Genomic DNA, 26,399 nt, shown 5'->3' with positions numbered 1-26,399 from the left:
TTTGCGGTAGTAAAAATAGCAGAAGAAAGTTGTGGAATATTACTGCAAGTTTACTTCCCAGTGGATCAAGGCCTTAACAATGCGGACCAAGCGCTGCAGGAAGCCGTGTCAGCAGCACGTGCGTCTCGCGCCGCACTCCACGTTTATTATCGAGTGATTGCCTGTCTGCGTGATCCGACTCACCAACTATCATTTCGAAGCGATACGATCGTACTGCTCTGGGATTAGTATTTTTTATTTCTTTTTTATAGGCCTTCGCATGATTACAAGACCGAGTCATTGTATACGAGGCCGCCTTCACGTTTTATGTGGCTATATTGACAAAATGTTTGTCGTAGAAGATCCGGTTAACAAAAGAAAGTCTGATATAGCTAAGAATGTAGCTCGGAGCCTTCGCCGACATTTTGACAGTTAGTAGGGACAAGTCTGAAATATCGCCGTACGCGGCTTAATCGCTCAGCGTAGCGATATTGGCGTTACATCATGTCAGCGAAGAGAAAAATTGCCACTCTCCGCCCGCCCCTCGATTTCGCGCCCCGCTTCGGCTGCCTATGTCGACAGCGCGTTTATATTACTATGGAATTTATTGTAGTTTTACGAACGCGCATTTATTTGCTCCTATAAATAATGTAGGAACACTCTGTATGAATGTGCTGTTGTGCAACGGATTAAGCGTAGCAATATATTAAAATAAGTAAAGCGCAAATTGAAATTGTTGTAGTCACAGTCAAGATTCTTTTATTAGGTATACGAGTGATTTTCGAAGAATTGAGATGGGATGAATTCGCTGGAAATTAATATGGTTATGATACTTTTACGTGTAACTGCTCTATGCTTCGTAATGTATATTTCGAATATGTTGATCACCTACTAAGTAGATTAGACAATTTAGTAAAAAAATCGCCTAACCTAGAACAAATTCTAACAAAAGGCTGTACACGGTTGTTGAACTTGATATATTCATTGGCAGAAAAAAGTCCGTCAAAATTGGGCAGCTGGAATTGGATTATTTTCAAGATGGCCGCTGCTTTGAAAATCAATAGACTTCATAATGACCAATGTACAAATGTGATTGAATTATTAATTGCATTTTAATTATATCATTAACTAAACCTATTTAGACGTGATTTGTGTTTTCGTTTTTCACCGAAATAAAATAAAATAATAGGAAAGGCCAATGTCGCTAGCGCCAGTAGCCAATTCCCTCAGCACAATTACACAGTTCGTTACCCAGCTGAAAAAGGAAATGAGAGTAAATAAGGATGACCTGCTGTGGCACGTGTTTTAAATGAATATTGTTTAGATTAACTAAAATATGCTAGGATTAGTTATTTAATTTATGTAATCGAAGAAAATATGAGCGTTTTGGAGAGGTACGCTTTGCCGCTGGAAAACATTTGATTAAATCTTAAATATTGTTTTTTCACGGTATTTTAATTGTAGCTCTATCAACTATATCTATCTATAATAAATATAAGTTTATATTGAATAGCTTGGAAGCAACAGCTATTTTAGAATACATTGTCGTCGTGTAAATTTAACTACTTATAACCTTCTTAGATAATCCCTCTTTCTATTTATAAATAGGTATCGCATGAAAATCTGTACATTAAGTTTTTCAGATTATCCCGAATAAACACAAATTCAGCGCGTCCGGGGACTTAAATTTATAAAATATGTAGTGATACGATGAGAAAGCGAGTTGTTAAAGTAATAACAACTTCATACATTACCAAATCCTTACATTCCTGCATATACTATAGTCGCTGCTCTTTCGATGACACCTTGGATTCAATATTAATGGCTTCAACGCCCGGTGTATTCAGAATCAGGCGCACCCGCTGGATTTATGGGCTCCGTAAATTCATTGATATTCACTTCAATAGTCTTGATACAGAATCCACTTTATTGTCACCTGAATTTACAGTTCGATACGACAATCATGCTCCCTCTACTTCAATAGTCCTAATAGGTGTAGGCAAAGAATGTACTAATGGATGGATGACGGATGGTTCTACTTTGAGGTATCAATAGTTGGTTTGTTATCTACTTTACTAGATCAAAGTTATCGCAAACTATAATTATAGTAGACCTCAAAAATATATTATCTAATTTAAGTGTGTAATACTGTGGACAGTTCTGTGACAAATAAAATAAACTAAAATCCTTAACCGATTTTGACGGAATTTGGTACAGATATCTATAGTTTATTATATATATATTTAGGTTACATTTGGTCCCGTAAAATCGAAGACATCCCACTTGTGCGTTTTCTTAATAGGCTACTTGACTCATATCTAATTTCGTCCAATAAATGATTATTTACATAGTATTTTGCTTAAGACAGCGAAATATATCAATAACAATTATTAAAAACGCAGGATGGATATATAAATCCAATTTAAAAAAAACAGTTTTTATTTTTATTTGAAACGCAGAAAACGCTGTCAGCCATGATGTGACGTCATTAAATATGTAAACAAAGAAATGTCATCCCTTTGTCACGCGGGGACTAACGTAGTATCCATATATATAAAATTTAAAGTCCTGACTAACTTATATATCAACGCACAGCCTAAACATCTAAACAGCTGGTCCTAGATACATGAAATTTGGTGGGTGTGTTCTTTGTAGGTAAAGAGAAGGTATCCACTAGGAAAGGATTTTTTGAAATTCCACCCCTGAGTGGGTTAATGGGGGTTTGAAATTTATGAAGTACACGCGGGCGAAGTCACGAGCATAAGCTAGTTTTTTATATATTTCTAAAAACTCATAGTAAACGTAAAAAAATATCGTTTTCTCTGTATAAATTGAATAAGTTATTAAGTAAGACTTACAACAAAGTGATCTTTGCAAAAATAAATTTGGGTTGAAGTCGTTAGTCATATAGGATCCCTTTAAGCAAGTCTTCGCGTGTTACGTATATTTATTTCACTGGGCACTCTAATCCACAACTTTCCTGTGGTCTTTATCGATGCGTTTTTACATTCTCGGATGATACAATAACGATAATTACTATATTTGTGATGTAAACTAGTATAGAAGTCATGTTTATTAAACTTTAGGAGGTTATGCTGTTGTTTACAAATGCATGACGTCAGAGCACAGATAATCTATCGGCCAAACATCGCCGACAGTGTTTTCACCTGTCTAAGAAAAATATATTTTTTAATTAAAGTTTTACGGTTTTTAGGGCGCAAAAAAATATAGTGTTAATTTTTTTGATCTAATAGGACAAATATTAACCATTTAAGACCAACTTAAAAAAAGTGTCAACTAGCCTATTTTAATAGTCTACGCCATACGCCAATATGATAATCGCCATAATTGCGTTATCAATTTTTAAGTACCCAGGCCTTATGAGTCGATTTCAAAAAGTAATGAGATCCTATCTATATTTATTCATCGATAAAATTTTGACAATTATAAGTCATTTATTAGTCTCGTGTCGATCACATTTTTGATTCACGACGATTCACAGTGAATGTCCCGATGCGGGTGTTTTCAGGAACAGGCGCACCTGCTGGATTTACGAGGCCCGTAAATTCATTGTTATTCACTCCAATAGTTCTGATGCAGAATTCGATTTATTGTCGCCGACTCGTATCGAAAATCGGGATTTAGGGTTTTACGACAGCACTTTCGCGGGATGTAACTATACACCTACCTACTCCAAATTTTATTCGTACTTAAACATAAAATAAGGAAATACTGTGTAACAATAGGTATACACAGTGTTGCCAACTGCTTTCCAAAACATGCAATAAGCCAACCTCAAAAATGCACTAGTTTGTGCTAATTTTGTTGAAAACTAACTGACGGACAATGACGTTGTGTGAACGTATGAATGAACTATGAACGTCATAATAAACGCTGAAATATTATAGTAAAATTGTTTTTCTGTCGCTTGGTATATTTTAATGTTGTAGTACATTTATATTTATGAACTTGATATTTTCTTCTCTTCCATTTCACACCCCCCTCGATACGATAGCAAAAAAAAATTTGACCCCCACTTTTTTGGGTGCAACATCCGCCATTTCCCTTTATTTGTGATAGCAGACATTTCACATTGCGACCTGCTTTATGATTCTAGGTCAACCTATAGGTTTTGATCCCCTTGACGTGTCTTGACAGAGACGATCGACAGATAAACAGACATCGAAATGCTCCTATAAGGGTTCCTTTTCAAACCCTAAAAATGCAGAAAATTAAAAAATTGGTGGTGTGTGCCCAGATTAACTAGTAATTAAAAGAATTTTATGCTTCAAACTAAGTATTAATATCAGAATTTCACCATTCATCAGAATTACCATTTTAGTCCCTCGTGGATCAAAAAAGTGTAGCAGTCATCGATATAAATGATAAGATAATATGGTCAAGCGAACAAAATTTTTCACGGTTTAGAAACCAAATAAACCAGCGCCACCTCTTAGATACTAATGAACGACCCGTTTGAAATCCAGACGTCACTGAGGTTGCATTGGTGCATAAGAACCAATAAGTCGGTGCCATTTTGTTTGTTCAATAACCCTGTCCATACGAAGTAATATATAAGTCAATGGCAGCAGTTGTTTTCCTTGCCCTTTTTTAAGCTACTGCCTTGACATGGTTCCACGAAAGTCCTACTTTTTGAGATCGGTTTCATTTAATCGGTTCTAGGTAGGTTATCCAGTTCTGCAGCGTTTTCTCCCACTCTTCCTTAAATAACTATGGCCCAGAGTCATCGCCTCGGAGTTAAGTTTCTTGTCAAACTTTATATTTCCCACAAGTTTTCAGTGATGAATGATGATCGTATTAGGTCAGAGAATTCAGAAAATCATCCTGATAAAGGTATTAAGTATTAGATTGGCACATCACGCGGGTTTGAAAAATCCATAGAATAAGTCTTTGTCCAGCCGTGAAATCGGTCGAACCTACCACGCGATACTGATGATTTACGTAAACTAGTAAAAATAATGCGGTTACGTAGTGTGTAAATTTTATTCCTCTCTACGATTTATATACTTACTTACTTTTTATTAAAATACTCTATCTAACTACACGGTACGTAGGTACATTTTCTAATCATATTACTCCAAATATTACCGAAATATGAGACAGATATTGCCTTTATTAAAATTCTTCCTCATTCCGGAATATTTCTACGAAAGATTTCTTTTTAATATATTTTTCCTGTACATGAAGGTCATAATTATTCTTAATAGTTGCTATACTAATAAAGTATAGTAAAAAAGCATTTGTCTAATAAGAACTAATAAAAAATACACATAGTTTTACGCTACATGTTTTGTCCGCAAGCTGCTACAATTTCAACGACCCCCACCTAGCTTTTTATAAACAGCGCTAAACTTTAGTGTTAAAATCTACTTTTGCAATTTTAGATTTTTGATATTTCAAACCCGAGTTGATGTAAAGAAAGGCTTAGATTAGAACAGTGATCGGAGATAGCGTCTCTCGTAAGGCAGCAATAGATCACCCGCCTTTTCATCCCAGCACAGGCATGGCTTAGTGCAAAACTTCTTTAAAGTTATATGAACCAGAAGCAACAATACTTACCTGTCTTACTGTATTGTAGAAAACGGTGAACTCGAGTCAAATATCGGCAGGTAAAAATCGCCAAATTGTTCGTGGTATGTACCCGTTTTCTACAATACGTAAATAATAATGCAAAACCTCTTATTTCATTGTAAGATACCTTAAAGTATGTCGTTAAACCACGAAATAACAGGTTGAATTTTGGTAAACAAATGTTGGTAACTAAACTTCTTAGCGCAATTCAATACGTAATGGTTTTATTATCATTCAATTCAATACATTTTACGAAGAAGATATTTTATTAAATATATTGTTATGTTACATATTCATACTTAACAGGTAACTAGCCTACCCATGTTAGGCCAGACAGGTATATATATTTTTTATGACGTACCAAACGTAATTAAAAAGAAATAACTTTTCCGTACCTTTATCATTCACAAAGTATCAAAGGCTTAACGGAAACTTCTTATAGTCGAAGTCTTGACTTCTTTGCGTTCAGCCGTTCTATCAAGCAGGTAATTGCTCTGAACAAGAACTAATTGCTCGTTATTCGTTGGATATTGAAAAGACTTTTATTGTTTCACTATCATTACCTCTGATCCTTACCATATTTAGAGTCGAGATTTGATCTCGATAGAAGGCATTTCGCGAGTAAAACTTTTTTATCGTGTCTTCATTTTTTCTCTACTTTTTTTGCGATTGAGTATGATCATTCAACCAGTAAGCGAACCCGCCGCATTATTATCCCAAGAAAATTCCTACTATTATAAGAATAGTGGAAGGGAGTAACGACCCTCAGCAATGAGGAATAGGATGCAGAGAGAATAATATCATTTAGTCAAATTAATAATGCTTTGGCTAACGTGTGCGTTCGCCCTAAGTGAATAGCGCTCTAATTTTTGTACAAGGTTCATAAATAATTCCTAATTCTCCCAAGACCTCTACCGTTAAGGAAAGAAGTGTTCACGCTAAGTACCTTATATTTCACGCTTTTAATGTAGTATATTTTTATCCTCGCACTTTTAATCTGAGAATATTTTTGAGTTTAGAGAAGGTTTAAGGAGAAAATACTCATAAAAGATGTCTTCTGAATTGTATAACTAATTTTGTAAACAATTATTTTGCTTTATAACGGTGTTGGAAATAATTACATATTCGCAAATCATACCACTGCACCGGCGTAATATCAATGTTCGCGAAAATAGAATATTCGCATCTACATACAAACTAAACATAAATATTGTTTTCAATATTGCAAATTCCATCGTATTGTCTTAGATATGTGGGAGGAGAATAGCTTTAATATGAAATCTGATTTCGAGAATAGCAGCAATCGATTATTATTAAATGTAAGTGATGAGCACTCAGCGCAATGCTCGGCATCTCTAGAGGTCTAGAGAAGTTCGCTGTGGGGGTAATTGTAGTAGTAGATTGTCGTGGTCGAGTGTTCGGCATGGTCCGCGTGGCACAAGATTGCGGAGGCGCTGTTTGCTCTTTGGCGGAGCCCGCAACGGGCTTACGGTTCAGCGAGCCGTGCGGCGGCCGCGCGGCCTCTCGGGTCACGTCTCCGGCCAAATTGAAATATCCCCGCTGCTCTGCCTTCCACTCCTTGCACACGGCACCGCATCGCCACCGCCAACCACCAGGCGCCTCCCTCACTTCATATAGATACGACACTAAACTAACACATATCTCTATATCTAGTTGTCTACAACTACTATATTATTTACTAGCAGACTCACAACGGCTTCGCACGAGTGGCTTCAAGTGTTAATGCTTATAATCATATATAGAAACCTTCTTCCAAATACACATATATCTTTATTGTTATGTTCTTAATGTATAAAATAATAAATAAATACTATTTATTGTTCATCATCATCAGCATTAACCCATTGGTGACTCACAACTGTTAACAGATCTCTTCTCAGAATGAGGAGGGTTTGGCCATAGTCAAATCTGAATTGGCAGACTTCACACATCTTTGAGAACATTATGGAAACTCGGGTAAGCAGGTTTCCTCATGATGTTTTCCTTCATTTTCTATTGGATTTGGTCATTTAATTTTGTTTTCAATTGTTAGCTTTAACGTCTTAGCTAAGATACTTCGTTTAAACTTTAAACCAGGGATAACTAGAAGCTTTGTGTTTAGTTTCAAAGTTTAAATGCCGTCTATGTAACTTTGGCGATGACCACGAATGTACTGTATACGATTACATTTGTCGGGAGTATGTTTCATGCTTGTCAAAATTACTCAGTTTAATTTTATTTGTCAAATAAATAATCGAACTGTGTTTCGAGTCTACAGAACATATTTTATAATTCAAGTTTCAATAAACTTGAACGATACTTAAAGTTTCTCCCCTTTTAGAATAGAAAGTTTCAGCCGGGTTATATATCTGGTAAATATTATATATTGGCGTGGTTTTCAAACGATTCAATTTCCGTGCGCAGACAGCGGCTGAATTTACGTGCGCAGATTTACATGCCAACGAAATAATTTGCAAATGGTGCTCGAACGATTCATCTACATATATTTTATGATTTATTTCACGAAAGTGCAGCTTAAGGTTCAGAATTGTACCGAATCTTGAAATATTATCGTCAGAAAGACTTTTAGTCCTCTTATTTACAACAGATGCTCTTTCCTTTCATTTTTTGATTTATAAACTTCAAAAATGGTGTCTAAAGCTTATTTCACACTACGGGATATAAATTATATTATATTCCGGTCAATATTGGCGTTCCTAATATTCGTTCCAATATTTTTAGAATAAAAATTGGAACGAATGTTGAGAACACCAATATTGACCGGACTATAATAATGTAATTTATATCCCGTAGTTTGAAATAAGTTTCATAGTATTGTTATACTTCAAAATGTATGAATTACGATACATTCTCATTCCGAAAATGACTAGGAAAATATTAAAAATTTCGACAATGACAGGTAAGCTATATTAACCAGAAAGTCGTGGGTTCGATATTGCTCGCTGGTACCAGTTTTTAATGTACTATATTATTATGTCAGAGAATATAATGCATACGAACGTACAACGTCATAATCCCCATTAAATGATTTGAATAGAACCTAGTCGTAAATTAAAAAGTACATTCCATAGATAATAATAAACTATTTTCAATCAATAGTGCTTTCTCTGGACACATTCGTTGTCGAGAGGCTGACTGCGTCGCATACGTACGCATTGACTGTTAAAAAATAAGAAAAACGACATGGCAGACATTGGAAGTGACCACGTAAAATTAAATCTAAACGAATCTCCGATATATAGTTCGGAAAACGAATGGGTCCCAAGGTGCGGAAATGGCCACTAGGTGGACAGACGACATCAGACGAGTCGCAGGGAGCCAAGGCGCAAGACCGTGATGTGTAGAAGTCCCTACAAGAGACCTATGTCCAGCAGTGGACGTCTATCGATTGATGATCATGATGATGATGATGATGATGATGATGATGATGATGATGATGATGATTATGACATTATGGTAAAATACTATTCGTTAACTTATATAGATGGCTAAACTATTAATTTTAGTAACAAAAATAAATTGTAAACAAAATGAATCAGGGTGAACGCAGTGTTTAAATCGATAACCTTTGTAGAGGTGGTTGCCTTACAAAACCCCTGTGCAGGTAATCCTGCCCACTTGGAGTTATTGCCGCCGAGGGAAGGAAAGATTACCTCGGCGGGAGATAAGGAGGTCGACGGGGCTTGGAGTGCGATTGTCCCCGAGTCAGGCGTCGAATTGTGTCAAGTGAAGCGGCAAATTGAACGGCCGAACCTTCTGCGCTCTCTGCTCACTAATCGTCACATAAACTGCTGCCCCCACCTGCTGACCTGCCCCCGAACGTTTAATTACGCCAAATACTTTTTGCTAGTCTCTGCTGCTAAGTCATGGTCATTTTAATTATGTTGTGAAAATACTTATGTTAATTTAACTACATTTTTATCTTAAAAACTTCATCGAATTAATTTTAATTTATTTATTTATTCATGTACCAATAACTTATTTTTTTTCTTTTCCTTTTGAAATCAAAAAAGGAAATATGGTAAAATATGGCGTTATGTTATTCTGTATTGTAAATTATTCATCTAAATATATAAAAGGAAAAGGTGACTGACTGACTGACTGACTGACTGACTGACTGACTGACTGACTGATCTATCAACGCACAGCTCAAACTACTGGACGGATCGGGCTGAAATTTGGCATGCAGATAGCTATTATGACGTAGGCATCCGCTAAGAAAGGATTTTTGAAAATTCAACTCCTAAGGGGGTGAAATAGGGTTTTGAAATTTTGTAGTCCACGCGGACGAAGTCGCGAGCATAAGCTAGTTCATATATAAAATCATTGTAAAACTGGTTTATGATATTGCACTTAAAAGGAGCTAATTTATTTTGAAGAAACCGTATTGCACGACGAGATTGTCTTCTGATATTTTTTCTTACCTTCAATGTTCTGTTATAAGTGCTTTATTAGAATTATTTTACATTATTTGCAATATATAACACATTGTAAATACTGTAATAAAATCATTGTTGGACCTGTAAGGAGAGTGCACTTATTAATCATAAACAAAGTAGCGTCTGACATGCGTTCAACCTAGTTTTTGTTGTGTGCAAGGCAGGCGGTAGGTGATTGGTATCACCTGAGGGGTATGTGCTTAGTATGAGATTTTACGTCTCACCACGTTGATAGAATTCGAGCGTCGAGACACTTTGACATTAAAGTCAAATATACCTTAGATGCCTTGTTTTACAGCTCAAGTTCGTCCATGCTTCTACAGCCAGCGCTCCTAGTAGAAACGATGCGTGGTACTGAATTTTTAACTTTCAATCAAGGAGTTTTAGGCCTATTTTACTCTAATATTTTCGTGTTTCGATGCTCAAGTTTTATCAACTTTGATTATATGTAAAATCCCGTACTAAGCACACTGAACTTCGTTAAACTAGATTTACCTACTTCTACTGCTTTTCAACTATCGGATATCACTCACGTATATTTTCCCAAAATAATCAACTAGACAAAAAATTATAGAGCATGAAAAAATTATACAATATAAAATAATATAACTTTGTTAACTGTGATTCGTTAACACCGTCGCGTAGCAAAATTGTGAGTGACGCTAATGATAGGGCGCTACAATCGTAGCCACGTAGCGCTTTCCAATTATGAGAATATCCAATATTACCTACGAAGAAGATGGCGGACGATGGACCTTTGCCTATACAGTAGAACTAAAGGCAAAGCCAAAGTGATTATATTTTATTGAATTAAAAAGTTCTTTTGAATTGTTTATTAATATTTTTCATACAATAGTAAGCAAAGATTATGGTGATACGTACTTAAACCTCGTTCATATTGACAATAGGGTCTAATAATAAAATTATGTGATGTTTTGTATAGCGGTAGTTTATGCGGCTAGAATTAATTATTCAAGATAGTAATTTAAAAAAAACATGATTTTTATTTATTTAAAATAAACGCCACACTGCATGTACGGAAGGTAAATAATGCCGTCACAAATTTTCAATTTTTTAACATAAAAATAGAGTAATTTTGTGTGGGAAAATATTTTTTATGATAAAAAATTGAAAAATGTTTACGCCATGTGACGTACAGCTTTCCTTACCGCGTGACGTTAATAATTAATTATTTTTAAAATGAACAAAAATCATGATTTTTTTAAATTATTCTCTTTGATAATGAATTCTAGCCATAAACTACAGCTATATAAAAAATAACGTCATTTTATTACTACGGTCCAAGACCCTGTTTCAATTGCACTATTGTAAAAGTTTTCAATTTATTTATTCTGCACGCAATACTTCAAAACAATGGAAAGATTAAAAAGAAAATGATGAAAATGTTTTTTTTGAGAAAAGTCGAGGCTAATGTCATGTCAATAATTATTACTTTATTCCGTTTGATTTGGCCAGATTTGCTACCACATCGTAAAAAAAGGCCTAAACCTAGTTGGTTCATTACCACTATCGTAAGATTGTGTGAGCGACACTAATGAAAGGGCGCGTAGCAAATCGTAGCCACGTACCATCTTTCCAATTACATTTGCAGGCGCTACGAGACAGGCGGAGAGGGCGTCCTCTACGAACGGAGCTCTAACCTGCCGACTTCTATACGTTACAAAACGTGCATCCAAGTTATAGAATTTTGGCTCTATAATATCCATATCATATTATTTAATAAAAAGAGCACGTTCTCATTGTTTTAATGTACCTATATGTACAGTGAAATCAGATTATTGTCCAACCGATTCTCGTCTTGGGTTTGGTGTAGCAGTTTACTCGTGCTTACTCGGTTATAAGGCAACATTGTTTCTTAACTAGATGATGTCTGCGAATTTGTCTGCGTGGATTTAGGTTTTGAAAATCACGTGGGAACTCTTTGATTTTCCGCGATAAAAGGTAGCCTATGCCACGCTCCAGGTATTTAACTTTATCCATGCAAGAATCACGTCGATCCGTTGCTCCATTCAAAGTGGTTGAAAGACAAACCAACAAACCAGTAAACCAACAAACAAACACACTTTCGGATGTATAATATAGTTAGTGATAGTAAGATTAAAAAATTAAAATTATCTATACTAATCCTAATCCTAATAATATTATATTATAATATTATAAATGAGAAAGTGTGGATGTTTGGATGTTTGTTACTCAACCACGCAAAAACTACTGGACGGATTTGGATGAAATTTGGAATGGAGATAGATTATACCCTGGATTAACACATAGGCTACTTTTTATCCCGGAAAATCAAAGAGTTCCTGCGGGATTTTGAAAAATGTAAATCCATCTCGAAATCGAATCGAGAAATCGTGGGCATCAGCTAGTAATAAATAAAATTGAAATGTCTGTCTGTTATTTCAAAATAACTACCTCAAATTAAGCTCATGTGTTTATTTGAACTGTATCATAACTGAATCACACGTTTTTAAATTTTTTGTCTGTCTGTTTGAACAGGCTAATCTTCGGGATGGCTGAACCTATTTTGATGGGACTTTCTCAGACAAGGAATTAATCAAGGAGTAACAAAGGCTACTTGTTTAACTGACCTTCAAAAAAGGAGGAGCTGTGTGTTTCTACCTATATTCACAGAAATCTCCGAGATTTCTGAACTGATTTGAGTATTTTTTTTAAATTAAACAAACTTTGTGGCATTGTCTCATAAAAAATTGGATTCCAACTCCTCAATCCTGATGCTGTACGGGACCTGACCACAAAAATTGATGGGATATAGAAACTGTCGGTATAAATTGATATTGGAGGTACCGAGCATGTAAAGGCTTTTTGAACTCGAGGACCCAACTCCTCAGCCCTGATGCTGTAAGAAATTGCATTCCTAAATCGTGGTGATGCCACGGGATTTTTAAATAATCATGAGTTTTAATGTTTTTACGAAATTTGGTACTGAGACATCTTGCATTTTAATATTAGTATGGATTTATTATTCATATTATATTTATTAAAATTTAAAGTTATATTTTCTTTGCTGTTCGTACACCTGATAAGCCAATGTTTTTGTATCATGATTATAATATAATTTTCCGTAACAAAATGATAGTAAATAACGCGGAAAAAGTTTATTCAGTGAGTAAAATTAGAAATTTCAACAAAACACTCCACGTGGAATTCTGTGATAAGGTGGAACTTTTCCCCGCTCGCAAATTACACTCTGAATTCCGTTGATAGAGAGAAACTTTGTTCAAATGAAATCACTTCTACGCTCTCTACAACGTTTCTCTGTTTTACTTTCCGCCAAGTCACCCTATCGTGATTCATGTCTTTTGGGACGGCTCTCAAAAAGAAACAAATTGAGTTTCGTTTCTCGTTAACCTTAATTTCAAATTTAAATTATTTCCTTAAAACTCTCAGAGCTACAAAATTATAAAATGTTTGTTTTTTTACTATTTATTGCATCCATTTAAATGGGTTCAAATTTTATCTCGCACCAGTTTGCTTATGGCTTAAGAGCCAGCGCGTGCCAGACCTTCCTTATTTTATAAAAGCTGAAAGTTTCTCTGCGTATTGTCCCCAACACTGGCTGGAACGTTTGTTTGGATGTTTGTTTGGATCATTGTGGCTTTGGGAGAAAACATGTGATAAAAATGTAAAAAATCTTACGACAAAGCATAAAGATTTTTTTTTATATATTTTCTTCGCAACAATATTAGAAATCACGCCATGCATTGCTCTGGCAATGCATGGCGTGATTTCTAATATTGTTGTTGATTTCTAGTATTGTTGTTGTGAAGTGACTACACTTAGTATGGTGGCAACTCCCTGCCAAACACCTTTAAAGTTTAATAAATTGACGTTTAAGGGTGTCTGGCGGGGGTTCCCACGATGCTGTGTCTGGCAATGCATAACGTGATTTCTAATACCACTCCGAAGAAAATATAAAAAATAGACTAAACGGTGGCGTAAGATTTTTATACCTTTGTTACCTGTTATCTCCCAAAGCCACCATGATCCAAACAAACGTTCCTACCAATGTCGGGGACAATACGCAGAGAAACTTTCAGCTTTTATGAAATAAGGAAGGTCTGACACGCGCTGGCTCTCTCTATTAGGTGGAATTTCTAAAAATCCTTGCTTAATAGGGTCTACGTTATCTTCATCATCATGATCACCGGCCAACTACTGAGCAAGGGTCTACTCTCAGAATGAGAATGGCTTAGGCCATAGTCTGCCATGCTGGCCCAGTGCGGATTAGCAGACTTCACACATCTTTAAAAACAGTATGGAGAACTCTCAGGCATGCAGGTTATCTTACAATGTTTTCCTTCACTGTTTAAGCAAGTGATATTTAATTACTTAAAACTCACATAGCTGCGAAAAGTTAAGAGATGCGTATCCGGGATCGAACCCCGATCTCCTAAATAGAACGCCGACGTCTTAACCATTAGGCTATCACCGCTCTATCTCGGTTATAATAATATGCCTGCATGTAAAATCTCATGTTTCTTGATACAAGGTTTGAGCTTGTTTGTTGATATATCCGGCTTTAATTTATAACATGTAGTGGTAGAAGAAAAATATAGATAAACGGTGTTAAAATGAATGGAATTCACTTCGGCGTTATACGATAGTAAAAACTTAGATTGTGTTACAAAAAAATAAAAGCCATATTTACGACTTGGGGGCAATATACTCTTGTAATGGAAAAGCAGGCCAGTGGTTAGCACCAGAGCGCTGCGCGGATTCAATGCAGGCAGCAGATACACGAGGTAACGCGGTTCCATTATGATATTGCCCACTAAGTGAAATTTGTTTTCACGAGCTTCATAAAAGCAAAGAGATACAACTCGTACTAGAGGAGAAAACCTCATGCATAAGTGTCTAAATATACTGTATAGAATAACTAGCTGATCCGCTCCGGCTTTACTGAAGTGCAATTTTGAATAATCTGAGGGGTGGAATTTTCAAAAATCCTAAAACACATAGCTCTTGATTTTTAACCGAAACCCCAAATACCAATTTTCATCAATATACGAGCTTGGAAAATGCCGGACTTTTATACAAAGCTCAAACCCTATTTAACTTCCTTGGGGTAGAATTTTCAAAATTCGTCAATCATTTATTTTTTTATTTTTAACTGAAAACCATGAAAGCTTTAAAAACTGAAAATTAGTTTCAGGGCTATAACTTTAAAATGATAGATTTTCATACAAATTTTTACTGCCTATTACCTACGTCATAAAAGAAACGTGACATGTCAAAATTTCACGGTTCTAACCCCAGTGGCAAAATTCACGACAGTTAAGAAACTTCTAGCAAAACGTCGAGGCTTCGAAGTCACTGGCATGTTGGTACATTTGACGCAGATAGCCCTAATGTAGTCAAATTTTTCTATGATTTTACGTCAAAATAGCCTAATATTTGTCATATTATCGTCGATTCAGGATCAAACCGAGAATTCCGTCACTCTAGTTCACTCTGCCAGTGGTTTATGCGGATAGTTCTTATATGTATATGTATGAAAGATAGAAAAAAGCAGGTCCGTGATTAATTTAGGCAGTGACAAACAGCCCAACTGGTAACCTTGTACTGTAGTCAGTTGTGACTATTTTTGCGGGACACCGTCTCTAGTAATATACCAACTCCCTGCATAAAAGTACGTTTTTTTCCACCGAGTCTCACGGAGCGTAACAGCTCGTACTGCTTATCTGAAATTTGAATGGAATTTAAGTTTCCTCTTTTACCCTTATAATGATATCCATTTCTTTGAGCGTTATTTCCGCTCCATAAAAAATAACGCCACAGGTTGTGCTAAAATTTATACCTACTTTTTAACTTATCATATCTTAGCAGATACTTATGTCTCGTAATGCTAACCTACTTTGAAGTTATTTTGTACTTAAAATTTTGTAGAGATTTTCTGTCGTAAAACTGCTTTTGGAAGAGTTGTTTACCATTATGCAATTTTTAATGTTAGTAGGTCTCCTTTTTTTCGATAAGATATTACCGTTTATTATCGTCTGTTGGTACTGAATGTCACGCGATAGTACAGGAATGGAGAATATCTATGGTAAATTATTTTCATTTTACTAAACATGTACCGAAAGACCGAATACGTAGTACGAACACAGAACCGTTCACACGGTTAAAAACTGTGTACGTTTTTGCAATACAAACGTGTAAATAGCTCCACACACAATAGCTCTAAAGTATGCGCAACTTCGTGTAAGGTTTATACTGCAAAAAACGTGCGGAGTTACTGCGGTGGGAATGGAGTCTAAGAGCCTGTAGTCTATCCGTTTGACATGTTGATAGATTCCCAATACAAAAACTGTAATAACGTCTTTATTCGTTAATTAAAATCTTGAGGTTGTGATACAGGCCATATTATGTAGGTTAATATTGCACTTTTCATATTTTTTAATTTAATCACCATTCCTGATAATGAGATTGTTTAAAAATGCAGCTGCAATACGTACCGGCTGAAGCAATGACTCGTGTAAATGTCAGACAAAAGTTTGCACTCATGCAGTGACGTACTCGTATGATTTGTATTTTATTGCGCTGTCACTGCGTCATGATGCGCCGCGTCCGGGGCACGGTCGGTTAACTTGTCAATCACGTAATTGACGATGTGGCTCTTTGGCGTATAGCGCTCGCTGACACAGGCGTTGCACTCGACGCGTCGCACGTGCCGATCGCCGCCACTTCTCGCCGATATTATCGCCCTACCACTTGTCACATACTAGTATGTTATGTGTGCATGTTTACTGTATCACATAATTCTTCCCAGTTTCGATCATGTCTCGCTATTTTGTCTGTGTCCTTACAATTTTTGAGTACAGACTGGGTGGGCTGTAACTTAATATATCGCACAGGTTCTTGAAAGCAGAAATTTTCATATTAGAAATTCTCGACCAAACTTCAATCGTCATCGACGATTATAGTAGGTACTCCGTTTTCAACAAGTTTTTGGTTTTAAACCGCATCCGAAAAAAGAACAATTTGAAATTTTGACATCACTGAATTTGCGTGACCGATCGCTTGTGTCCACCGGTCTCGTCTGGTCCCCGGTCTGAGGCAAAAATATCAAGAATTATTCCGTGATGGATATCCAATATCCGGCTAAAAATACGTGGAAATTCATATTATTATGCTTACCTAGATCAAACAGACTTAAGCTAAGCTCTTTTGAATCGCCAATCTCTCTGTCGCCATCTCCGTAGGGGATGAAGACTGACAGCTGAGTCTTCAGACGGCGATGCAATATTGCCCGTGTTCTATATTAATATTAATGAATCCATTATTGCAATATGTTACTCTCACCTTATATCCTGTAACTTGTGGGTGACCTGTGAGCTATCAGCTGAGGCCACTGTCCTCAACTGTAGATTGTGCTAGGCGTCACCATCTGTAATATTTAATTTCAGCTATGATTCACACTGAATCCGTTAAGTGCCTAAAGTTTATACATGTAGAAAGCACTATTGCTTTGCCTTGTTTACTTTACTGTCATAGGTACAATTGGTCCACTCTGAGGAGTGGACGAGCGATCTTTATTGCTTTTGTCTCAATGACCGGTGTCCAGACGTCAGTCTGGACCCACCTGTCATGTCACTGACTCCAGGGCTTAGTGTGTGAGCCACCACGGCTTTGCTACCTTACAGGTCAAATACCGCCCTCGCGGTACGGGGTTAACCGCACCGCCTGAGGCACCCTAACTGCCGGCAGTTGTCCAAAACGTTTGGTTGGACATGCCCACGCCTGTTGCGGCTGGGAAGTCATGATCCGCTCACACGGCACTGCACTACAGCAGTGCCGTTCCTATGTCTCATTATTATACTTTATAGAAGCTTAGGCAATACTATGTAAACCTGAGACACTTAGCTGATTCACATCTGCTTGGATGTCACTGCCCGTTGACCCAGTCCAGCACGTATCACTCACGTATATTACCACTAACAACGAACTACGATATGAAATTTGAGATATTAGGCGCGTTTGGCGGCCATATTACATACATGTCTAAACTTGAATTCTCTATGCTCAAAGAGAGACCAAAAACTACTCTAGACTAGAATACTCACCATAGAGTATCAGTGTTGCTATGTACAATATTTACATTCGCGGAAGTCGCGACACTCCCGCCGGGAATGATTGCTTACAACAAGGTAAGCAAATTGCGCGTCCATTCCCTTATCTTCTCAAGGGCTCGGACCGCTGCAACTCGCTTATGTCTAGTTTCTTCGGATCGTTCCTGTGTATCGTCATTCGTTGTCATCAAATATTTGTCCCTAACATCAGAATCATCTCTCAGCTCATTTACAACTCTATCCTTTTCAATGCTCTCAGTCTCTATGTTTGCTTCATTATTTGTAACATGTACCGCATTTTCTGTCTCATCTATGTTTTCACCTTGTCTCATTGTAAGGTCATTATCACTTAATGTTTCCTTTTGCATGTTCTCCGTTTCTATTGTAACGGCATCTGGTGAAATTACTAACTCCTTAGAAGCTTCATCAGATAATTTTTGAATTTCAGAATATTGTTTTGCATCTTGAGGTATCGGTTCCCATTGGACACCGTCTTCTACTTCAAGCGGGTATAAGTGCGCAATAGAACGAGTAAATATAGTGTCTCCTACTTTCACTTGAGCCACTCTCGTTAAACCATCAGCACTCTTAACTAAAGAAACTATTTTTCCTACTTTCCAGCCTTCACGATTCTTATCTCCTTTCATCTGAACCAACTGGCCTTCTTTTGGAGTCAGCTTTGAAGTCATACGTGGTTGTTTGAGCGAGTGACTATATCTCTCGCGTAAACTCGGTAAGTAGCGATTACGAAACATTTCTTTAAATTCTTCTAGCAGTATACGAGCTCTTCTCCAGCCCTTGACTAAATTGGTCTTTGTCGATGTACCTTGCAATGGAATGTTATCTTGTGCTGTTTCCACACTGATACATCTGTCCATTTGTAGAAAATCCGCAGGTGTCAGAACATGTTCTAATTCTGAATCTACAGATGTCAATGGTCTTGTGTTTATTATTGCTTCTATTTCCTTAACTATTGTTGCGAGTTGATTATCCTTTAAAAGATGTTTTTGAAGTGATCTTCGCATGCAATGTTTTACGAGTCCTACGAGCCTTTCATAGAACCCTCCAAACCAAGGTGCGAGTTCAGGTATGAATCGCCATTTTATTTTATTTTCAATACAGTATGCGTTGGAAACTATATCCGCTATTAGTTTGAAATGTAATGCGTTATCTGATGTAATTAAGGTTGGTATTCCTCTGGTCGCAATCATTCACCTCAAAGCGAGTAAACCCTCTTCAGCTGACAAATCTTCAACAACTTCTAAGTGTACCGCTCTAACTGCCAAACATGTTAATAAGCATATCCATCTTTTGCTCGTTCCTCTTTCTGTTTTAACTAACACTGGTCCGAGATAGTCAATTCCAGTAAATGTAAATGGTTTGCTATAATTTACTCTTTCATGTGGTAGTGCAGGTGTGGTTGGTGCTTTGAATGGTCCACCTCCATGTTTCACACAACGTGGACACATTTTCCAACTTCTTTCGAACTTCACGTTTACCTTGAGGTATCCAGTACTTCTGACGAATCAGGCTCAGAGTATGATTGACGCCCACATGATAGTTCTTTTCATGTGTTTTTGTGATAATTTTATTAGTGAAATCACATCCTCTGGGTATAAGTATGGGGTACCTTTTGTCGAAAGACCATTCAGCATATTGAAGTCTACCCTTACATCGTAAAATTCCATCAACATCCTTGAATAATCCCAAATTACGACTGAGACTTGTTTCTTTACCATTTACTTCTTCTTTGAAGTATTCAGTTTGTATTTTCTTAATTTCATTTATGGTGTTATCCAGACATTCACTCTCTACTTCTTGTTCTGTAGATGTGTTGTCTTGTATATTGTCATCTATAAAATCTTCCAATTCCATTACCTCTGGAAACTGTTTTTGAACCTCATTGGTGTTCATCTGATCTTCTAAATCCGTTTGTGGACAACCTTGCGTATCACTAGTCTTCGTTAGATCCTCCCCAACTAAAAATGTATTGACACTGAATCTCCCTGACCAACTATCAGGTTTCTGAAGCAAAAAGTTTGGTCCATTCAACCATCTCTCCTGATCTTCCTTCGCGCTTGTTGGTCTGGTAGCAACATCAGCAGGATTCAGCTCTGACGATACGTATCTGACGACTAAGTTTTTATTTTGTTTGATCTCATTGATCCTTCTGGCAACAAATGGTGTTAGTAATTTAGTTGAGTTAATCCAATCAATAACAATCTGACTGTCTGTCCATAATATTTGTTTAGTTATATTAAAATTAATGAATTTAAGAATATATTGTATTAATCGGCTTCCAATTAATACACCCAACAGTTCTAAACGAGGAATTTTTAGATTTTCTTGATCTTTTATCGGTACCAGCCTCGATTTTCCAATAACAAAACTTTTCTGATCATTTCCAACGATATAGACTACTGCTGCGTAGGCTCTTGTTGATGAGTCCGTGAAACAATGAATTTCAAAGTTATTACACTGGGAATTCTTCATATAGCATCTAGCTAAACTTATTTCCTTGACTCCTTCTAAGTCTTCTTGAATATCCTTCCATTTTTCAACGATATTCTTGGGTAATGGTGAATCCCATTTCATTTTCATCTTCCACAGGTCCTGCAGTAAGATTTTTGCAGCTAACAGAGTCGGGACTATAATTCCACATGGATCGAAATAAGACGCAACGCTTTTCAGAATACCTCTTTTGGTGTTAGTATTGTTCGTGATTTTGTTTGTCCTCAATTGTAATGTATCATCCTTTATGTGCCAGTCTAGACCCAATACTTTTACTATCTCTTCTGGACAACCATCTGGAATTTGTTGCATGAAGTCTGTGGAATTTGAACTCCATTGTCTCAAATTCATTGAAATTTCTCGGAATGTCTCCTTTGAGTTTCTATATAAATCTTCGACTTCCTTTGCCGTATTGGCTCCAGTCACGACGTTGTCTACATAAATGTCATTTGCTAGTTTTCTAACACTTTTATTTTTAGCGTTCATCAGATGATGTTTGACTGTAGCATTTAATATAAATGGGCTTGATATTATTCCAAATGGAACACGAGTAAATCTGAGGTACAGAAGATTATCTTCTGTTACCGGTTTCTTAGTATCTTTTAACCATAGAAATCTTGTGACATCTCTGTCCTGTTCTTTAAGTCCAATTTGTAGAAATGCTTTTTCAACATCAGCTGTTATTCCCACATTATAAAATCTAAATTTAATTAGTAACCCCGTTAAATCTTCTAATAACAGTGGTCCACAATAAAGATATTGATTTAAACTTTTGTTATCTTTGGTCTTTGCTGACGCGTCGTATACGATTCTTAACGGTTTTCCAGGTGTCAAAACTCCATGAAATGGTATATAGTGTATTGGATGATCCTTTTCCTCTGTGTTTGGGACTTCTTCAATGATTTCGTTTTCCAGTTGTTCTCTTAATGTTTGATCATATATTGTTAGAGTATCAGAGTCTGATCTTTTAATTAAACTTACTAGACGTCCGAACGCTAATCCAAAGTTAGATGGTAAGTCTGTTGGATAGTCGTTCCATGGCCAACTAATATAATATCTGTTATTTCTGTACTCAGTTGTGTCATTGAAGTGCTTGATAGCTTCTTCATCGCGACTTAATTTTGGTGAATCAGTGATTCCTATAGACTCTAAATCCCACAAACGTTTCAAGTCTCCATTATCTAGTGGTGGATCTGGTTGATTCAGTCTGACTTCACATGAAGATTGACAATATGTCAATACTGACAGTTGTTCAACTGTGTTGTTATTCTCTGAAATTTTACCCGAGAGCATCCATCCGAATTCCGATTCGACGAGGTATAAGTCTTCTCCAATACGAACTTTCTTCGTTGACATAATCGTGTAATAGTAATCATTTCCTAGTAAAATGTCTACTCTGTCTGACAATGTTCCATCGTCTGCTAAGATGTAATCTTCCTTGATCTTGCAGTCAAGTAGTTCTTTATCTGGATGTGGAACTCCATGAGATATTGAAGGTACTACGTTAGCACATACAGTCCTAATCGCTTTATTCTGTGTAACTAACTTTATTTTAACTAGTGGACTTTCTATTTCCTTGGGCTTCTGTGCTCCAAACGTAAATATTGAAAGATTGTTTTGTTCTTCAGCTTGAAGATTTAAATCCTTGGCAATCCTTTCAGTGATATAGCTCCTTTGACTACCACAATCCATTAGAATTCGACAGATCCTTGTATTATTACCATATCCTTGGACTTCAACTACAGCAGTCTGCAATAAAGTAGATCCCTTTCTGCTTATGTGCATTACACTAGTGCTGGTTGATCCCTTCTGTTCCTGGTTTTGTTGAAATTTACTAGGACATAACGATCGGTGATGAGATCCTTGTTTCTCACAGAATTCACATTTCCTTCTTTTTACTGGGCATGTACGCATTATGTGTCCTATTTTAAAACAAATAAAACATCTACCTCTCAGTTTCGCTTTCCTTTCTTCAATGGTCCTTGCTTTGGTACAATCTTTATTGTTATGGTGTTCCCCACAGAAAATACATGACCATCTTCTTCTTTTTTCTTTATTAAATTTGCCATAACCATTTCTCTCTGGTTCAAATCTTCTTTTAGTTGGTAAGGTTTTTTCCCTCTGATTCCTATTGTTCCATCTAGGTTTAAAATTGTTCCAATGGCCTTTATTATATTTAAATTCATTAGTATTATTCATTTTAGAAGAATGTCCTTTATTTTGAAGAGTCGTTTCTTTTACGTGTAAAGTTTCCACAGTATATTGTGGAGCACCTTCCATGGTATTTTCTTGAGTTATCATCCGTGCTTCCTCTTTAACCGAGATCACTCTTGAGAGTTGTTTCAATATATCTTCGACTGACTCTGTCCGGTCAGAGTCCAATCTTATTTTCATCTCGTAGATAATCTCCGTTGGAAACTTTTCCATAATGAGAAATCGCATTTGATTGGAATTTGTATTTTCTCCCATAGATTGTAGTACTCGGAGATGTCGTTCTATATCATCCAAAGTTCCTTTGCAATCTTCCATCTTTTCAGCTCGCTTAACTTTCTTTAAAGCGTTATGATGCGCGTATATAATTTCATTTTCTTTACCATATCTGGCTTTTAAAGTATCGACCGCTATCTGATAATTTCGGTTTGTTGTATCGAGTCCATCTATAAGTCGAGCAGCATCTCCTTTGAGAGAACTCTTGAGATAAAGCAGCTTGTCGACATCGTTCAGTTTTCTCCGGTTCATGTTTGATGTGAACTGGTCCCAAAATTGGTGCCATTCGAGCAAATTACCACTAAATTCTGGTAAATGCAAATCTGGTAGTTTGCTGTATGATGAATAGTCACTTTGCTGAGGTACCATCGCTGGCTTCTCACTCCTCATGGCTAATCTTGCCTCTAACTCTGCTAAATTTTCTTCACCTCGAAGTTGGTCGTTAGTCAAATCTGATATCTCGTCTGGATTGGGATCGTTACAGATTTTGAAATAATTATATAATTCTGTGGTGAATCGGGACAAAATTGCTTTCAATTTAGACCTCACAATCCTTGCTGATTCTAAGTTTTCATCATTTTCATGAAGAGTCTGACATAAATTGAGAGCTTGATCCGAGAGAGATTTCACTTCTTTGACAAATGTGGACAAACGACTTAAAAGTATTTCTTCCATTTTGAGGTTAAATATTCTGGAAATACAATTTAGACTAGGTATGACAACCTACAATAACTATAGGTATATAATAACCTATCATCAGGTATATCCACTTACTCACATTTGAAATAAGTCATATTTTATATTTTTTATTTATTTTATATCTAATTAGAACGGCAGTGCCACTTACACTAACTGGAATAAGCCACTCATATAAGCCACACGACATTCAACCTTATGCCAACGGCACAAGTACTTTGAAAAGTAAAAATATTTCTCTTACATAAGCTACACAAAATTCTACTCTATGTCAATGGCAAAGTACCTTGTCAGGTAAGATAGTTTAAAACTTTAATTATAGTAGTTGTTACTATTAACTTAATTTATTAATAAAGAATTAAGTTATTTCCATATTATTATCGAAGGTTAAAACAACAAGTACATTATTTTTTGTCACAACACATAAGATCTATAAGTACCATTCATGTAGGTATGTATCATCACCATCAAATTATAATCAAAACAATGAAAAACAAAATGTAGAATTATTTTAAGAATTTTCTATTAATAATTCATGCCAACTGTACACCATATAGCATTAAACTTTATTTTAAATCATTTTGGAAAATGTTACTTTTGAAATATTGATTTACTTGTTGCATGGAATCTGAGAGCAATAATAATAAACAATATTTGTCATTGTTTAGTATTTAAAATCATTCATGAACATTGTGTCTATAAAGTTATAAACATAAAACTTCAAATAAATTCTACAAGTTAACTTGAAACTATTTTTCAAATCAGGTAAAATTGTTCTTGGAAACATCTCATAAAGATAATAAAATTTTGGAATTATCTAACTTTGGTAAATAAAGTATGTATACACCTACATACAAACAATTATTCTTCCAGTATTGTGGATCAAGTTATAATTCTGGATATTATCTTACACATGGATAATTAGGTTTAGCACAGATAGCCTACTACGCTAGAGTATATGTACTTGGAATTCTCGTTTGAAAGTACTACTGTTCCTATAATTATAATATATCCAAAACATACCTTATACTAATTTTGGTAAGTACTTAGGAGTAAAATACTAATCGTGTCCTCCTGTGGTTGCCTAAAACAAGTATATGTTCACATTTAATTACACTAATAAGGTGACTTGGAAATTTGTGGCGTGTCTTACAAAGAAAATTCCGGTGTGTCCGAATTCAAATATGTAACCGATCATCTCGCTAACTTGCTCGAATCTAGTCAACGATTGAAATGAGTTAAGGTCTATTAACACTCAACAGTAGGTTTCTTCATTAAGTAATTAAATTTCTGTTAAATATCAAAGCAACTCATGTACTAATGATCTTGTATGAAAATTTTCTTAAGTAGTTTAACTCTTTGATTTGACCGTGCAAATAAACTTTTCGTCACAAAACTCGAAACGAATAGCGTATTCACATTATCAAACGATAGAAATATAATGGTCCTCTTACGAAGTACAAAACGAAAGTGCTTACCTGTTTATTTATCTTTATTCCACACTTATTCAGCGTTTTATGGTTTTACTAAAGAACTTGCGTCGTTTAGTTAATAAGTAAAAATAAAAAATGGCCGATATCAGGCACGGAGACGGAGTTGAACTTGAAATAGTGTATTTACGCGGCAAGTTTGAAACCTGCTACTTAACCCTTTTATCTTTAAGTACGGATCCCGAAAGTTATCTTAAAATTAGTCTTATAATTAATCCTTTTTATTAAACTAAATAACTTATATATTTAAACGGTTTTCCACATTAATTAGTAAATGTAATAACTAAAAAGATGCTAAAAAGCCTATCGTCACTATACTCTACTGATCGCTATATATTGGTGTACTCTATGACCATAGATCACTATATTAATTACATAGATTAATTAGTAGTCCATGTTCTATGAATAAAGCTTAGCGTACATCAAACATTCTTAGACCTACCTAAGACGCCATTTTCTAAATTTCACGTCCGGTTCAACCAATTGATAGCTCAATCAATCAACTTTCATTTATCTAAAAATTGCATTAAAATGATTTTGCATTCATAATTACCCGTATAAAATATTCCCATCATAATATTATTACGTGACCAATCTCAATTTTAAACGAAAATAGCTCATTTTACTATGAAACAGTTATAACTTGACGATATTAATTTCGTCAGTGAATGATAGATGGCGTTGAGAGTAACAACTTGCAATTTTTCAATAAATTATAATAATTTGAATTCTTAAAATTGGCAAATATTTGATTTGTAATTATCCCAGCATCTCCACCATGTCGCCATCTCCGTAGGGGATGAAGACTGACAGCTGAGTCTTCAGACGGCGATGCAATATTGCCCGTGTTCTATATTAATATTAATGAATCCATTATTGCAATATGTTACTCTCACCTTATATCCTGTAACTTGTGGGTGACCTGTGAGCTATCAGCTGAGGCCACTGTCCTCAACTGTAGATTGTGCTAGGCGTCACCATCTGTAATATTTAATTTCAGCTATGATTCACACTGAATCCGTTAAGTGCCTAAAGTTTATACATGTAGAAAGCACTATTGCTTTGCCTTGTTT

General features: G+C 35.9%; 3 protein-coding genes across 3 annotated transcripts in view; 2 read left to right on the top strand and 1 right to left on the bottom strand.

Annotated features, from left to right (window-relative positions):
* Positions 1-26,399, top strand: part of Schip1 (Schwannomin interacting protein 1) — a 374,012-nt gene that overhangs the window by 231,495 nt on the left and 116,118 nt on the right. The gene's annotated exons all lie outside the window — the stretch shown is intronic.
* mib1 (mind bomb 1) overlaps positions 1-26,399 on the top strand; it is a 227,345-nt gene that overhangs the window by 84,828 nt on the left and 116,118 nt on the right. The gene's annotated exons all lie outside the window — the stretch shown is intronic.
* LOC138402454 (uncharacterized) lies at positions 19,638-26,031 on the bottom strand. Its single transcript, XM_069499082.1, has 4 exons — positions 24,860-26,031; positions 20,620-23,831; positions 19,879-20,121; positions 19,638-19,660 (listed from the first exon to the last, which is right to left on the bottom strand). Exons 2-4 carry the CDS (start codon positions 23,813-23,815, stop codon positions 19,638-19,640), a joined length of 3,462 nt encoding a protein of 1,153 aa, XP_069355183.1. The 5' UTR covers positions 23,816-23,831; positions 24,860-26,031.

The sequence above is a fragment of the Maniola hyperantus genome, chromosome 1, assembly GCF_902806685.2.
Source record: "Maniola hyperantus chromosome 1, iAphHyp1.2, whole genome shotgun sequence".
In the NCBI taxonomy this organism is placed as follows: Eukaryota; Metazoa; Arthropoda; class Insecta; order Lepidoptera; family Nymphalidae; genus Maniola; species Maniola hyperantus.
Note: the sequence above shows the minus strand (reverse complement) of the source record. Positions and strands in the feature narration are given on the sequence as shown.